This window comes from Lissotriton helveticus, chromosome 6 (genome assembly GCF_964261635.1).
Source record: "Lissotriton helveticus chromosome 6, aLisHel1.1, whole genome shotgun sequence".
Classification (NCBI taxonomy): domain Eukaryota; kingdom Metazoa; phylum Chordata; class Amphibia; order Caudata; family Salamandridae; genus Lissotriton; species Lissotriton helveticus.
Window position 1 is genome coordinate 1280126783 of NC_136067.1, and position 17400 is coordinate 1280144182.

Below are 17400 nucleotides of genomic sequence, written 5' to 3' on the forward strand. Positions count from 1 at the left end.
TCATTAGCATTCACAGCTTTCTATAAGTTAATTCGAGACAGAACAGTGTTCATAAAGGACAACATGACAGTGACATACTAAATCCAGAAGCAGTAGGGCATCCCGCTACAATCTGACACCTGAGGTCTTAAGAGTTTGGTAACTTAAAACTTTCAAAGAGTGTATGCAGACAGATAAACCCATTACCCACACCTGCTACACACCCAATTGGTTTGTCCACTACTGCTCTGGTAAGAAAATAGAATCCCTTATAATAACTGTGCATGAGATAATTTTTTACTTGTTACATTTGCACAAACAGGGGTTGGCATACCTATCTATCCATTTACATCTAGTTGCTGTTGCAAAATAGGAAGCATTTGTCCCTTTTTTAGATGCTTGTCATTTTATCCTTTCATGGAGGGCCTACAGAGCATCATCCCTCCAAGGACACCTCGAGCGCTTGTTTGTAATCTGAATGTAGTTCTCATGAGACTTTTGCACCCATCCTCCCCGCCCCCCCCCCCCATTCCCCTTCGAACTACTACAGTCGAGTGTCATGCAAGTCTTGTTCCGGAAGGTGGCCTTTTTTTAGTGGCCATTATGTTTCAAAGAAGAATTAGCAGTGAGTTACAGGCCCTGACTAAAGAGGAACCATACATTCAGGTTACCAGAGTTAGGGTGGTTCTGAGCACAAATCTATAATTTCTACCAAAGCTGGTTCCCCCATTCACGTTAACCAAACTATTGAGTATCCCATATTCTTCCTGCATCCAGACTCTGCAGCAGAAAGTACTTTACATACTTAGATGTTAAGATGGAACCAAATCCACCCATAAGACAAAGCAACTGTAGGTTCTGCAACACCCCACACTGAGTGTCCAATATCAAGTCAGACACAGGTAGATGGATTGTGAAATACACAAACACCAAGCGTAAACTGCTTGTACTGCCTAAATTGATTCCACAGTTAAGAAAGAAGTCAATAAGGCTTTACTAAGAAACATTGCTGTAGCAAGCATCTGTAAAGCTGCTCTGGTCAACACCACACATGTTCACCAAACACTACTGTGTATACCTTGAAGCTCACTATGAGGCTTTAGTTGGTCAGCCTGCATTAAAATCTTCAGTTCAAACATCTGCACGCTAATCACAGCTTAGGAGAGGAAATGCTTTACAGTCTTTGTAGACCATGTATTTTTTCAGCCACACATGCTACAAACATAAAATGTTACGTATGCTCTAACCATTGCTTCGTAGTGTGTGCTACATATTCACATGCGCCCATAACTCCGCCCCGGAAGCAAGTCGTGATTACAGATAGTCTCCAAAATGTCATATTTCTTTCTTTATTGTCAGATCAGATAATAATATCTATCAACAAATACAACATATAAAAAATTAGATCAATAATCTTAAGATAATAAAATCTTTAAAGTTTTAACCCCTTCGATGCTTGTGACGGAACGGTTCCGTCACGAGCGCCGGTTGGGCTGTGCTTATGACGGAACCGTTCCATCACGGCCACGCCCGTTTTTTAGAACCTTCAGCACAGCGCGAAAATTCGCGCCGCGCTGAAGGTGTTAAAAATCAAGCAATTAAAATTCTTAAACAATGATCATAATTATGATCCAGAAGGCATATTGCCCATTCTCATTTGAGTCTTGTACGCTCTGCAGCATTTAAAATCCTGGAAATTACAAAAATTATAAACTCATGTGGGGTATTTTTACATATTCCTAATGTATTAATACGATTTGGAATCCCCATAGAAGAGTTTTCGATATAGAGTGCAAAAGAACAATAAATGTTCCTCCGATTCTTCTGCGCACAGCATACAGGACACAATATTTACTTAATAGGTTGCGAGCAAGAATATATAAAGGTGGCTACAGGAAGACCTCCACATCTAAACTTCAAATAAAGTTATTTTAAAAACAGGGGGTAGATGTAACCTAGGAATACTTCATAGTAAAATACACTTTCATAGGGCAACACAACTTATGATCGGCTACCAAGAGAAACAGATGATTCACTGTCCTCCATAAAGCAATCCCAAAAACTATTCTTTACAATAGCGACTAAAGATGGATGAATGGAGAAAGGGGTCTCCTAATAGTTTTTCAAACATAGGCCAGTCAATCACCTCTTGGCGTGATTCAGCCAAGAAATTCTATGGGCTTTAGATCAGCTTAAAACGTAACTAAGTGCATCTCTATCCAGCAACAGCTCTTCAGTACTCCAAATGTTAAGCCAATACAAATTAGGCCTTAAATGTGCATGTTCTACAATAGGCTTCAGACCAAGATCTAATTTTAGGGGGAGGAGTAGAGTACCTTGCCCTAGGTTCAATAACAACCTAATGACGTTATTCTCCTCAACCCCTAACTTTGCCACATCAGAGTAATCCCATACTTCTGTGTCATATAAGGCAGCACTTATGGCTTGTGCTTTTTAAATTTCAAACTCAGGAGAGATTGTATAAGAAGATGCTCTCAGCAAACTTAAGTAAAGCTGAGGCCCTATGCTTGATCATGAGGGAGATTTTGGTAATTTCTGACCCCGGCGAGATGGAATCCTATATTCTAATTCCAAGGTAATAAAATTATTTTACCCTCTTGGGGATATTTATTCCCAGCATAATATTCCTTCTGAAGTTCTTCCGTTAGTTAAATGCAGAAAATTTGTTTTTCTGGGCATTGATCTCTATCCCATTAATAACACAAAATAGAGAAAAACATTGTATAAGAATTTGTAGGCTCTTGGGAGATTTTGAATCAAGAAAGGTTTCATTAGCTAAAAAAAAGTAATGCTGGAACAGTTTGGCCAGCTAATGTTGTGCAGTCATTCTACCAAATGACCAAAGAGCCAACGCAACTGTAAATAATAAGCTGAAATAGTATAGGGGCCAAGACGCAACCCTGGCGAACTCTTTTATTAACACTAGTTTTATGAGGGAGTTCACTATTAGGGCCCATCTCACCTGTGCATAATTGTCTTCATTGAGACTTATTATTATATTTAAGAGGTCTGAGGGGACTACCATGGTGGCCAGTACCTTCCACAATCTAATTCTAGGGACTAAGGCCCACATGCATCAACAATACCATTTGCGATTCCTTATTAGCGAAAAATAAGGATTCGCTAATAAGGAAAAGCAAAAGGCTATGCATGAAGAAATCGCTAAAAAAATTGCGATTTCTAAATATTCCTTAATTGCGACTCGCAAATTGCGAGTCGCAATTAAGGAATACCTCCCCATTCATTCCTATGGGCCTAGAGGTCCAAGGAATGAATGGGAAGACATTCTCAATTTGCGATTCGCAATTAGCAAATCAATCGCAAATTGAGAATGCAATTTCAAGGGTGCAGGGCCCTTAGGGCATGTGTGTGTGCGCACCATGAAACTTTTAAAAATGCACTAAAGTGAATTTTTTAAAGTTTTTGCAAATTACCATGAAGTTGAACTTCATGGTAATTTGCGCCCCCTATTTGCGAAATCGCAGATTTTTAAACTTTCATGCATTGCATTTAAGGAATCAAATGCGATGCCTTAAATGCAATCGCAATTTGAGAATTCGCAATTAATTGCGAATTCTCAAATTGCAAGGGCCTTGGCCCTTGATGCATCGCAAAAGCAAATTTTGCGATCGCAAACGGCCATTTTTTGCGAATCGCACCGTTTGCGATCGCAAAAGGCTTTGATGCATGTGCCCCATAGTCACGGGTTACTCAGAGATCAACAAAGGCACATAAAGGTTTCCCCCGACGATGTCCTTTTACTTGGTCATGAGGAAGGCCTGGTCCGCAGTCCATGTCCTTGCTCTGAAACCTTCTTGAAAGTGGCCTAATACATTTTTTTCATTTAACTTAGTTTTATATAGCGCAAACTTGACCCGGTATCGGGTATCAGAGTGCTTTACATAGCACCAGTTGCGTTACATGAGGACACACATTCATTTTTGTTAGGCACGGGGAGATTAAGTGATTTACCCAGAATCACAGGATTTTCAGCATCATTCCTGAGACTCACACCCAGTTCCCCCAATTCGAGGTCGACCGCCCTAGCCATTAGGCCAACTCCTCTCCCCTTTATCCACATTATCATCAGAGATTCAATCGATTAACTTACTGAGCAGTTGTTTAGAAAACATCTTCTGGAGATTATCCAAAAGACTGATAGGATAATAAATGCCCATCACATTATGCCAGTCCTTTTTAAAAGCAGGTACAATCTCTGCTCCCTTCCACAACTGTGCAGTTGGAACACCTTCTGCATACCATTAGAAGTAGCATTGATGTAAGCTACCCATTTATTTTAATTCTGAACAAAATTGGTGAGTAAGGACCCTATCCGAACCTAGGGTCTCCTCCTGTCTCTGACAAATAATAGCTTTTTCTATCTCTTACAGAGGGAAAGTGATGCAGTGGTTGGTGACGCTCAAGGACTGGGGGCTGCTGTTACCTAATGATTCATTGAAAAGAGGATTCAGCAACAATTCAGAGTAGAGTGATTTAAAATGATTAACCCAATTTCTCGGTTGGATAAAGAACCTCTGTCTCGTATTTGGCAACCAACATGGCTGATTATATTCCTAAAGGTTTTAGCATCGTTTTTTGATTGCTTTTTGCAAATACACTTAGATTCCATTCCAATTTGGCAAAACTTACAGTTTTCTTAAACAGTGTCCTAGCTTCAACAATTTTAGAAATGTCTTCAAGCTTCATAGCCACCAAATGTTATGACTTGGCTACCCTGTACGCTGGAGTTAACCATTCCTGGGGGATCTTTTCACGGGTTTATTTTATTTCTGGTTAAAGTCTTTTAGATTAGAGAAGAAAATATTATGAGTCTCTGGTATCAAATGTGGGTTATCCAAGTTCCTAATATAGTATCCAACTGGATGGATGCTAAGTCATAGATCGTTGCAGTGACATCGATGGAGCAACAAATAGCATTCCATTTTACGTTCCTGCAGATAATGCATTTGTATTAGAGTAAGCTGCAGCCGCCAGGTCGATGAACAACAAACCCTAAATAGAAATAGACAGAGGATCATGGGCGCTCTCTTCGCTATTATGGACTATCATATCCCACAGTACTCTTTAAGCCCAAATGCCCAATAAAATATAGTCCATGTTGCTTCTATAGTTCATCCCCCAGCCCCAACTAGAATGGTGGTGCAGCAATATTGTCAGAGGAGGATCATCCATTGCAAGCACGTAACCCATGGGTAAGGGTTATGTCAGTTAATTGTTGTGCAAATCCACTCATACTTTTCCTAGGAGGGGCAATTAACTCAGGGATGCCCCCGTAGGCGTCCTCGTCTTTACTCAAGCCCTGAGTTAAAGTTGAGAGTTCAAATGTCAGATTAAAGTCACCAGCAATGACAACACAATGGCTATTGGTATAAGAGGACACTAAATTGTTCAGTAATTTGAGCGTAATAGATTCTTTGTTATGTTGATTAGGAGAGGCATTGTGTGGACAAAGGACATATTAAGTCTTGTATGTGTGGAGAACTTCTGTTTAACAGAGCACACAGAGATTTACAATCACATCAAACTACTATACCACCAGAAGCTCTCCTAGCATGTGTGAACTGCAGGAATATAAAAACTCACACAGCAAAGACACTGGACATTTTTAAGGGCCCATGTCTCTTTAACCCCTTCGGCGCTAATGACAAGGTCAGCTCGTCATGGGCGTAACCTGCGCTACGCGGATGATGAGCTGACCTTGTCACGTAACGCGGGATTTTTGAAATCGCAGCGAGCAGCGGGAAAACCGCTAGCGCGCATGCGGTTAAAGATGCGCAGCTCAGACCCATCTATAAGTAAAACCCACTCAGGTTAGTCTTTAGACCTGATATATTCCAACTAATAATAGTTGTTCTTTTCCTGGGTGGTGGTAGTGAAGGGAGGGCAAGAGCCCCATTTGAAGCAGAACCAAAACCCAATAAATAATTAGGCTTTGAGATGCCATTACAATCAGAGGACTCTCCCGCCCCTCCCTCAGTAGAATCGCTTATAGGTGGGATAATAGATGAGGTATAATTTGGCTTGGAATCCCTTTTAATAGTAGGAACAGGATCTTGATAAATAATAATCATTTTCTGGCAAGTCAAAAAGCACACCAAAATGGTTGAAGGTAGAAATGTATGAGGAGTAGGGCGTGGGACGGGAGTCTAGAACAAGACTTCGTGGCTTCCAATTCAGATGTCTATAAAAGAAGCATAATGGCAGAACTTTCACTGAACCTAAGTAAGTGTGCTTCAGATGGGAGTGATACAGAATACCTTCCACAATATTAATATGCCTAAAATTAAGGATTATATAGTCACCACTGAAGTTCTTGACCAACGAACCAACCTATTCAATCCTTCAGACTATCAAAATATTATCCAAAAAAGGAGTTCTAGTTGACATTTGTATGCAACCAGTGGAGGACATTATTTCCTAATTGAGCTGATATTTCAATGGTGCCCGGGGCTAGGAATGATACGCTTGCCTAAACAATAATATATGGATAGGTGGCCCGCAGCAAATGTATAGGAGGCACGAGCGAATCTGTTGGTGCATAAATCAGTGTATCTTTGCATACCCCAACCCCTCTTCCCCCATCCCGCATGTGCCCACCCACTGACTGGTTATTGGGAGATGGTTGCTTAACAATTTGGCCCTCAGCTAATGAACAAGCTTCTTTGTTGTTACTATATGGTAGCTCACCTGAGGTGACACCCCCCTACCATTAGAGCCCAAGGTAGACTATAGTGACTGTGCTCCTGGTGCTGCTGACCGTTGGAGTGATAAGGCAAGAAGAATATCAACTTTGTCCGTTGGAAATTACAATTGTCTTTCTGCCAGTTCCGTTTATTTTGTAAGTCTCCTAACAGTCTCTAGAAATCCATCTATAGTAGTGCTCTTTAGTGCTTTTTACTGATTAACTTCAGTTTTATGCATGTCAATAATTATCAACTCGAGAATCAATAGAGCTAATGGATCGCCTTTGTCCCACTAGTTGGAGTCAATCATTTACTAGTTTAAAAATCAACAGACCCACTAACGCAAACTCAGAGCATAGGTCTACTTCTAGGTGACACCCACAGCATAATGTACATACAGTAGCAAGTGGGTGTCTTGTCACTTCCAGGGCTCGCTGACTGACTATCAGCCAATTCATACCCACAGTCTAAGCAACCAACTACTAAGATATTTATATAAACTTACATAGTTTCCATGTGCTGCTGCACAGAAAACTAAAAGGGAGAGCGTTGTCAGTACCTGGTTTATGCAAGGGCCAAGTGGGGTGGCCTAGCCCAGCCTCTTCCAGTCGATGACAGGCAAAGACAGCGATGGGTTTAGCTCTGGCTTTGCATGGATAAGGCCCACTTAGTGGGTAGACATTTTGAGCTACATAGTGCTCTCCAAGTAAAAGGGCTTACATCCTCGACCCCCTCCTTGGCTTCTCAGGGGGGTTATGGGGCTTCTAGTCCCTGTCAGCTTGCCCACGTCCTGCACAGCGGGTAGACACTTTGCGATATATAGCACTTACCAAGAAAAGGAGCTTGTGCTCTCTGCCCTCTCCTCGGCATCATAAGTGTGTTATAGGTTTCTGGCTCCTGTGAGCTCATTTGCGTCCACAGTTACTAATCTATCTTCGACACTACTCTCCACTTACACTACTGACCTGTAGTGCAGAAGATAATCTCAGATGAAGTATTTGCCCTGGTGCATTGTAGGCTAAGTGAGGAGTCACAACAGGTCTTGTAACTTGAAAACAACTAAAAAAAAAGAACTTGTAAACATCCACGCCCCACACTAGATGCATACCAGCCATCTCCCACGGTGCTACTGCGTGACAGAGGATGTCGGCTCCCATCACCCAGTCTCCCAGTGAGGAGCCGATATCACCCGGTGGGAGGGAAAACGAGCTGAAAACCACTGTGAATAGTGGTTTTCAAGGTCGGTTTCTGAGTCCATTAAGGGGTGTGAAAACACCCCAGGACATTGGGACAGGCCTCAACAAGCTTTTTAGGGAGCGCTATGCGATGTATGCTTATGTTAAGTGCCAAAAAGCGCAGATCATCTCCCTACAAGAGACCCACCTCACTCAGGAGGAACTGTGCAAACTCCAAAAGAAGTGGCGCGGAACATTCTGTGCTACAACATACTCCGCCTTCGCGAGAGGAGCACTGGTCTGGATTAGACCTGGAGTTCCCTTTCGCGAGAACGGAAGGAGGGTGGACCCCGAGGGACGGTACGCGCTGCTGAAGGGATTGCTGGACGGGCAGTCCATTCTCATCGGTAGCATCTATGCCCCTAACATAGACCAGACACCTTTTTGGGGATCCCTAACCAGCACCCTAGCGTGTTTCACATCCTCCCCGTGGATACTAGGCGGAGATTACAACTGCTCTTTAGATCTTGCACTGGACAGATCCCACCCACCGCCACACACTCACCGGCCCAGCCTCACTCCGCGCCTGGGCTGCCCACTGGTCCTTGGTAGACGCATGGCGCCATACCCACCCGACCTCCAAAATGTAATCATTCCACTCCATACCCCACAACCTGCGAGTGCCCCTAGACCGCTTCATGTGCACGCAGTCTCTCCTACCACGCATCCAGCACTCTGATTACTTGGGCAGGATAGTATCGGATCACGATGCCCACACCGTGACTCTCACATGGCGCCCACCCATACCTCCGATCCCTATTTGGCGCCTCCCGAAAGACAGCCTTGTAGACCCGGTATTCCAACACGAGCAGTCAGAGACCATCCAACATTACTTTGCCGAGAATGCAGGAACCACACCTACTAGGTCACTGGAATGGGATGCCTTTAAGGTAGTGTTACGTGGGGCATGTATCCGGCAAATTACAGGAGTGAGGCACACACTGGAGAAAACAGTACAAACCACAGAACGACAAGTGGCGCAGTTATCTAAGGCAGCAGATCAGCGGGAGGTCCCACCCGCGCAACTAGCGGACGCCAAAACCAAATACGAGGAGGCGTGCGCCATTCTACGGCGCTATAATTTACGAACATATGCCATTAGAATCCACAATGAGGGGAACCGGGCCGGTACACTGCTAGCCTGGCTCATTAGGAAAGACACGCACGCACAGCCAATCACTGGCATTCGCAATGCCAGCGGGGAGGTGGTCTACACGCAAGCTGCCATCCTATCAGACTTTCACGATTATTACACCATACTATATAACGAGCCGACACAGGGCAGGGGGCAACATATTCGGACTATGCTAGCCACGGACACCATATCTCAAATAACAGACGAGGAGCGAACGACACTGGACGACCCACTCACAACAGCGGAGATCAAAGCCGCCTTCTGCCGCCTGGCCAAAAACAAGGCGCCGGGACATGATGGTTTCCCGATATAATTGTGCTCCACGTTCTCTCAGCATCTGGTCCAGCGGCTCGGCGCGGTCTTTCATGAGGCGCTGGGACACCTCCCTCCCTCTATGCGGGAAGCCATACTGGTGACGTTCCCTAAACCCGATCGGGACCCTCTACTCAGGGCCTCCTATCGTCCCATCACCCTCCTAACCATGGACTGCAAAATACTGGGGAGGATCTTGGCTGATAGACTCACAGGGGTACTCCCCAGACTGGTACACCCGGACCAGAGCAGATTTGTCCCGGGGAGGAACACATCCCAAAATATACGTTGGCTTTTCCAGGTCCAGGACGGGGTACGAGACAGGTTCCCCATGCAGCGTGCCTGGTGCTGGATCTCGAGAAAGCATTCGACACCCTGGCGTGGCAGTATTTATTTGAGGTGCTTCGGAGGGTGGGTATAGGACCCCAGTTCATAGCGTACACCCGGCTATTGTACACCGGCCTCACCACACGGGTTAGAATAGGTCGTTACGTATCAGCCGCCATTCCGATCGAGCGCGGCACACGCCAGGGTTGCCCCCTGTCCCCTGTCATCTTTGCCATCGCCATGGATCTGCTGGCGGCGTGCATTGGGGCATCCCGCTAGGAGGTTGCACTCATAGCGTCTCCCTTTATGCGGACGATCTCCTCATTTATGTCCGGGATATTACAGCAGACCTAACCACCCTCTGGACCACGCGTACAGACTTTGAGAGGGCCGCGGGATTGAGGGTGAACTGGGAGAAATCCACTATCTATCCCCTACACCCGAACACTCCACACAGGGAAATTCGACTAGGAGAGGCCGTACTAACATGGACAGGGGACCTCCCGCGATACTTGGGTGTCAGACTCTACCAGGAGCCTCGGGACCTCCTGGAGGGCAACCACTACCGAGCCCTCAGAGGGCTTACAAACCAAGTTAGTTTCTGGCGGACCCTCCCCCTGGCCCCCATTGGACGGGTGGCCCTATCCAAAATGATTATGGTACCCTGGCTCCTTTACCTCTTCGCAAATATCCCAGTCATCCCACCTAGGTCCTTTTACCAGGAGCTTAACTCATTACTAATATCCCTGATCTGGGGGAAGGGCCGATGCAGAGTGGCACTGTCGGCCCTGCAGCTGCCGCGTGATAAGGGCGGGATGAGTGCCCCGTCATTTGAAGCGTATATTTTGCCAGCGCAACTACAGTGGATCTCACATTGGACGGCACACCTCAACCTTGGGGAGGCGGACACGCAGGACGGTTTGATACCAGTCCCAGAACTAACCTGGTTACTCCTCCCAGGGACCAAACTCAACCCCGCTCATCCATTGTTAATCAAGGTGGCTAGATCCTGTGCCATGAGGATTCACCGGCTATCCAGAGGGACACCTATGTACTCCCCCTTGCTGCCGCTGGTGGGTCTCCCCAAGGGGCACGGGTATTACACCATGGGAGAACTTAGGATCTGGACCGAACATCAGATTGCGGAGGCCCTGTTCACTGATGGTCAATTGATATCGTTTGCAGGTTTGGCCGACGAAACCGTACTCCCGGCTTGCCAATTCCTGCAGCATCGACAGCTGGTGGCGGACTGCAAACGGACTTGGGGCCTTAGAGATGGAGAACCCGAGACACACCCGGTATTGCATACACTACTACACATGGGGACTGGTAGACACCACATTACATGGATCTATAAGTCCATTATGGAACTCACATGTATACCGCTAATACGCTTACAGCTCCGCTGGGAAGAGGACTTCGGTCGTGTCCTTCATGACAGGGAGTGACTAATAGCCTTAGAACACCATAAAAAAGTGTCCCGCAATCAAAGATTCAAGAATGTCTAATTTAACGTACTACACCGTGCCTATCTCACACCAGCCAGACTTAAAGGATTTTACCCGACTTCTTGTTTTGAATGCCCCCGTTGCCATACTCCAGACGCCGCATTCCTTCATATGTTCTGGACATGCCCCACGATACAATCTTTCTGGACAACGGTACACACCACACTACAAACAGTCACAGGTCTATCAGCTCTTCGCACATGGGAAGCATGCGCCTTAGTCATATTTAAACGCAACAAGCGACAGAAGGTAGAGACCAAATTTGCTCTGCTGGCCATACTTCTTGCCAAGCGTAGTATAGCAATGCACTGGCGCGCACCGGAGGGCCCCCCAATAGCAGCATGGTGGGGGGCGGTACTGAAATGGGCCGCAGCCGAAGATCTCTTCCGGCAGTAGGAAGCTCGTGGCATGCGACAACAACCTATCTCGCTAGAATGGGCAATGCTCCTTCATGAGTTTAAACGCATACACTCGGCAGGCGTAGAACCCCCACATGACACCGACACGGAATCGGGATCCAACATACATTAATTAGCCCACCCACACTCTACGCTCCCTTGCTCCAGCACGTCCCTCCAGGTCACCCTCAAAGGATCACACGGTTGCCAATAGCTGACCGCAATGCTCGCAGTTAGTGTGTCGACATGGAGTCACACTTCCCTTACCCCCGCCTGATGCACCCCAAAAACCCCTCCCCGATCCCACACTTCCCGAGTTATACAACCCCCTCGTTTAGTTCAGAACCTGGATTGACATTGAGTATTACCCTCTACAGGGCACAATGGACTATTGACTGTCATATGGGTGAAGGTCCAAACACAAACAACACAAATATGTGACAAAATGTGGAAAGCAGAGAACATCTGCTAGTGACAAACACACAACATAAAAAAGTGCATAAAACACAGCATCTAGTTCCCTTAACCAACTTTATTCATAGGGAAAAAGTTTAAAAGCTGTACCAACGGCGACGCAGCTTTTTTGTGTCGACTTGGTCTTCTGACCATAATGGGAAGGCCCGTGTTAACAGAGTATGAGGTTTTATAACTAACCACAGGGTCTACACATCGAGGCTGTTACTTATTGACATTGTTTGGGTTTGATACACGGATCAGTTTTACTGCTCCAAGATGTCTGCCCGATTTGCCACGCAGGTCAGGTGACTGCCTGCATGGGGCGGAGTCCGCCGGCAGTGTTTATTAGCAAACAGGGCGAACCCGCACAGAGTGGACGAGGCAAAGCGCTCCGGATGAGCTACCACGGTGAGAAGTATCCAATTTGATGAGGCACGATTGCGTGATGTATGAGTGGTTGCATCGCGCTTAGACGCTCAGATAGAGCGAACGAATAGCGTGTTTGATAAGCAGAGCTCGCTCGATGTCCGTTGTGATTTTAAGGATTCTAAATATAAGCGGCTGCACTCGAAGGACGTGGCTCAGTGGCCAGTGGAAATGTAGGGTGGAGTGCCGCATTACGCAGATCTTAATGTCTGCTTTGACCTGTGCTGCAGTTATGGCATCAAACACGGGTGAACTGTGTGCTAAAAAGTGGGCTGCTCAGAACAGTGTGATATCGAAGACTGGAACAGAGTCAAGGGTAGCTGACTGTGGCTTCAGGTGCTTGCTTTAAGCACGTGTCAATACATGACACTTCTAGACTAACCACCTAACACGATGTAGGGTGTTGGAACTTACTCCACGTTATGGTACACGGCATACTTGGGTCTTGACACCTGGCTAATGGTCCTGTTTCCTTGTCTGTCCCATTAGAAAGCTACGAGCCAAGTGAAGGTAGGAACTCACACTTGGAGCTCCCTACATCTCCTCCATCCCTTAGGCGACCGGTATGAGCAACCTGGTGGTCTCTGGGTAAATATTGTTTGCACACATAACACGACTGATACATCCACTGATTGATGTGTTTACATGCTTTTAATTGTTTTGAATACCTGTTTTCCCTTGGCAGTTAACAAAGAACAAGTGTCCAAAAGTGGAGTGGCAGCATATAGTGCAGCCCTGATGAAACTGCCTAAAAGTATATGGCAGTGAAACATGTCGGCACTGGTACTAGGTAATGGTATGCATGATTAGCTACCAGTCTTTTTATTTGGTACAGCATTTAAACTTTTTCCCTATGAATAAAGTTGGTTAAGGGAACTAGATGCTGTGTTTTATGCACTTTTTTATGTTGTGTGTTTGTCACTAGCAGATGTTCTCTGCTTTCCACATTTTGTCACATATTTGTGTTGTTTGTGTTTGGACACTATTTTCTCTCTTTCTTTGAGAATCAAGTGACTACCGATGATGAGACAGGGGCTTGTCTGGAAATTACATACCAGTTACCCCGATGGTGGTGTTTCCGTGAGGTGTCACTTGGTTTTCACACATTTTTTCTGAGGAGAACTTGATCCAACACCTTGTGGGTGGATCTGGGTGATAGACCTAGGTGGGTCAGACTATTGGGTGTTCTGTGTTTCTGCCAAGGAAATTGGGGTTTTTTATGAATCTGGGCGCAGTGCAGTGAAATTATCCCCACAATTTTTGTAGGGTTTTGGAGTAGCTATCAGTACGAATGGACTGTTCTTCCTCCCTAGTAACTGACCTCTGTTGACGTCCTTGGATAGGGTCTTGTTGGTTGTTCTATAACTTTTGAGTGGAGGGCGACCCTGTCTGTTCTTCCCTCTATGCTCCAATTGTGGTTTAGATATGGGTGAAGGTAACACAACAACCGACCCAACAATATCATCCACGGTATCTCCCAACATATCTGCTGGGGACAGTAGAGATACGGCACCCCCACTGCTGGACATGCTGCTCTATACCGCGCAATGTCGACATCAATTGTAATATAGCAGTACTTAGATATGATTATTGTAGGACATGTATGAATCTAAAATCCAATAAAAAGTTTTTTTTTTAAAACAAGCTTTTTAGGGAGGAGGGCACTTGGGGCGGGTGGGGTTCAAAAGTGGCTCACAGGTACTTCTCTGCACATGGTCCCACCCCCTTCAAGGCACACAGTGAGATTGTTTTTCAAGTTGGCAGGTATGTAGATGACAGGAGTACGCAAATCATATGAATCTAAACATTGCACTCTACAAACAGATAGTTGCAGGTTAAGTAACATTTTCCTTGCCAAGGTTATAGGGAAGCACAGAATTATCAATTATATAAAATAATGTAAAAAGAGCCAATCCAATTGGATGTTTACTTATTATGGAAATATTAAGCGGCCCAGAAACAAAGACATTAAAATAAATCTAAATTGTCATATTCTTCTCATTTTTAGCTTGAAAAGAATGCCAAATCAGACCTGCTGCTGAAAGACCTGTACGTGGAAAATGCGCAGCTGATGAAGGCTCTGCAGGTTACCGAGCAGAGGCAGAAAAGTGCAGAGAAAAAGAACTTTATCCTGGATGAAAAAATTGCAGCCCTGAATAAATTAATCAGAAACATTGCCCCAGCATCCCTCTCGGCCTAGAGTCGTTGCACCCCTTTTGGCCCAGCCAGGAGAAACACTCCGCGAGTACAGAATAAAATCCAAAAGAGTCTCTTTGTGTCATGGATATCAACTTCTTGGGTGGAATCGTGACTCTGAACATGGCGGCCATGTCAGACATGTTTAACTCCCCCAGCTACTGTGCAGCTGGGTGTGGAGAACACAACTGTTGTGGCCTCGACCACAGAGACGCGAGATGGCAATGTGATGTCAGAACTTTCTGCAGTTGTAGTCACTTCTCAACCAAGTTGCTCAGGGATTGAAGCAGAATGGAGGTACGGAGAAGTGTGGCTTAACGGCAGCGAGATAAACGCTTGGAAAGTATATACTTTTATGAGTGAGAGAAAAAAAAAAGAGAAAACTGGGTTTAGACTGAAGAAGGACAATAAGCAACACCAACTTGATGTCTTCTGTCTCCAGTTTGGATGACATTGCAGGATGTTACTCTTCAGTGGCTGGTTGATTGGTTAGCTCGCGTGAAAAATGTACAGTTTTATATACAGTGTGTTTTATATGTACATATGTAAACATTGTTAGCACCAAAAATCGCCTACATTCCCTGGTGTGTGAAAGCACAGCTGGCTGATGTAATGAACTGCACTTCTTTTGCTTCACATGTGAACAATTTACAAAATAAATGTGAAAATGTTTATTTTTACCAATGTATTTGTATGGTTTCAGATCAGTATATGTTGTGTTTGCATCTGAAACACAGAGAAGCGAGCAGATTTTTTTTCTCCAGCACAAAATTATCATTATTGGATTAGTAAACAGGCATATACCATTCATGCATCTTTGTGGTGCTGATGTAGCTAGTGATGGCAGGATACAAACTAGCTAATGGGACCTGTGGAGGATCATGAAGAAAGTGATGCTGTAAAAATGCTGCTATCTGAAGAGCCGTGCCTTCAGAGCTTTTCTGAAGCTCAGATGTTCTTAGCCTGTTATAAGCGACACATGGAGGCTGTAGCACACATGTGCAGCCTGGGAAGAGGAAGCTCTGTCATGCAAGCTGGAATTCATTTTTTGTTTTTGTTTTAAAAACCTTCATTAAAAACAAATAGCAATGAACACAGCATGGTGCCTACAACCCTGGCTGGGCGGGCAGCTTAAACACTTAAAATGACACCCAAGTATTAGGCCGAGAGATACACACCAAGTCACCTACAACCACTTCAGGCTGGCTGCGCAAACAGAATAATTGCTCACAAACTAAAGAGGCTTTAGAGAGGTATCGAACCATGTAAAGCAGGAGGGCCTAAGCCATTATCTGCAGCAGTAATTGTGATGTACATGTGGAATTCTTTAAAAGTGATTTAAGCATCAGTTTGGCTTCTGATTGCAGTGCCTAGGCAGGTTGATTAGACTAATATACATTCTAGCAAGGGTGAACAAGGCCTCTTGGACAGTGGATGAAATCTTGAAAGCAGTTGGCAAATGGCTAGTGCCAAGAGGCAGTGTCACAGTAAGAGAAGTAGCTAGCATGCTCCCCATTTTGAGGTATCCGCAGCACCCTGATCATATATAGATGGAGGGCCAGTAGGAGGCTGTTGTCATAGTCCAGTTTGGATGTAACTATGGAGCAGTCTAAAAATACTGAAATGCACTGAGGACAGCAATTTGTGGTACAGTAGAAGCAGCAGGGGCATAACAAAGGCACCCGCAGCCCCCGCAGTGCAGGGGCCCCCCCCCGAGCTTCAGGGGCCCCCCAAGCGCTCTCACTACACTTACACTCAAAGACGTGGCGCCGCTGGTGGCTCGAGCGTGCTGCTCCAGCAAGCTTGGGGCTTGCAGCAGTCTGCTGGCTCCCTCACACAACTGCTTGCTACAATCATAGGGGCATATTATCAAGGACAGGCGATACATTATCGCCGCTTTTATCGGCAGGAAACTGCAGATAAAGCGGCGATAATGACCTTGATAGTATGCTCTAAGAATTCCAATCGAAGCCCATGTTAGATGTGTTCACAGCGGCGATAATGTATCGCCTGTCCTTGATAATATGCCCCATAGTTCCCTAGTTTACACAAATTCTATTTGAGCATAAAAGGCCCCGGAAACACGCTCTGTGGGCTGCTGGCAGCGAGGGGCACCGGGCTTGCATCATCAGCAGGGATTAAAGTCTTGTCGTTGAGGTGAGGCACAGCCGTGACTGTGGGCGGCGCTGCTAAATGATGAGCGAAATACTGGACCTTGGTAGAGCCAGAGCGTGAAGGATGGGACAGGGTTTGCTGTGCTGTTGGAGTCGGAGACACTGTGATAGCAGACACATTCTCCTGACTGCCCCTCGGGAGCACTGACTGCTGCACTAACATTCCCTTCACGTTTTTAGGCGTTATTCGATTTTCAGGAGTATCAAATTGATTTATCCCTAAACATCCCATAACTATTCTATTTACAGCCCTAAGATATATTTTTAAAAAACGTATTCTTGCCCTGGGTGCCATCGGGCTGAGTTGCTAGCACTTGCACTGGGAATCAAACTGGTCTAGCCCTTGGCTCTCTTTGTTTCGAGTCATTGTTTGCAGGTGTGTTAGCCCACTTAGTTAAAATAATGTATATGCTTTCATATATCTAAGTACAATTATGGACATGAAATATAAATGAGTATTTCTAGAAGAACACGATAGATACTGTCAGTACATACATCATCCAATAATTGGTTAAATGAACTAGAATGG

At 45.3% G+C, this 17400-nt stretch overlaps 1 protein-coding gene across 3 annotated transcripts in view; it reads left to right on the forward strand.

The window, feature by feature from the left end:
• The window catches only part of NINL (ninein like), a 425470-nt gene extending 410093 nt beyond the window's left edge, over nt 1-15377 (forward strand). For 2 of the 3 annotated variants that reach the window (XM_078649026.1, XM_078649027.1), the window contains exon 29: nt 14510-14839. In XM_078649026.1, the coding sequence (XP_078505152.1) occupies nt 14510-14701 (192 nt within the window). In that variant the 3' untranslated portion in view covers nt 14702-14839. Of the gene's footprint in view, nt 1-14509 lie in introns of all 3 variants that reach the window. The other variant, XM_078649025.1, reaches the window with a different exon arrangement.
• Nucleotides 15378-17400: the final 2023 nt, after the last annotated feature.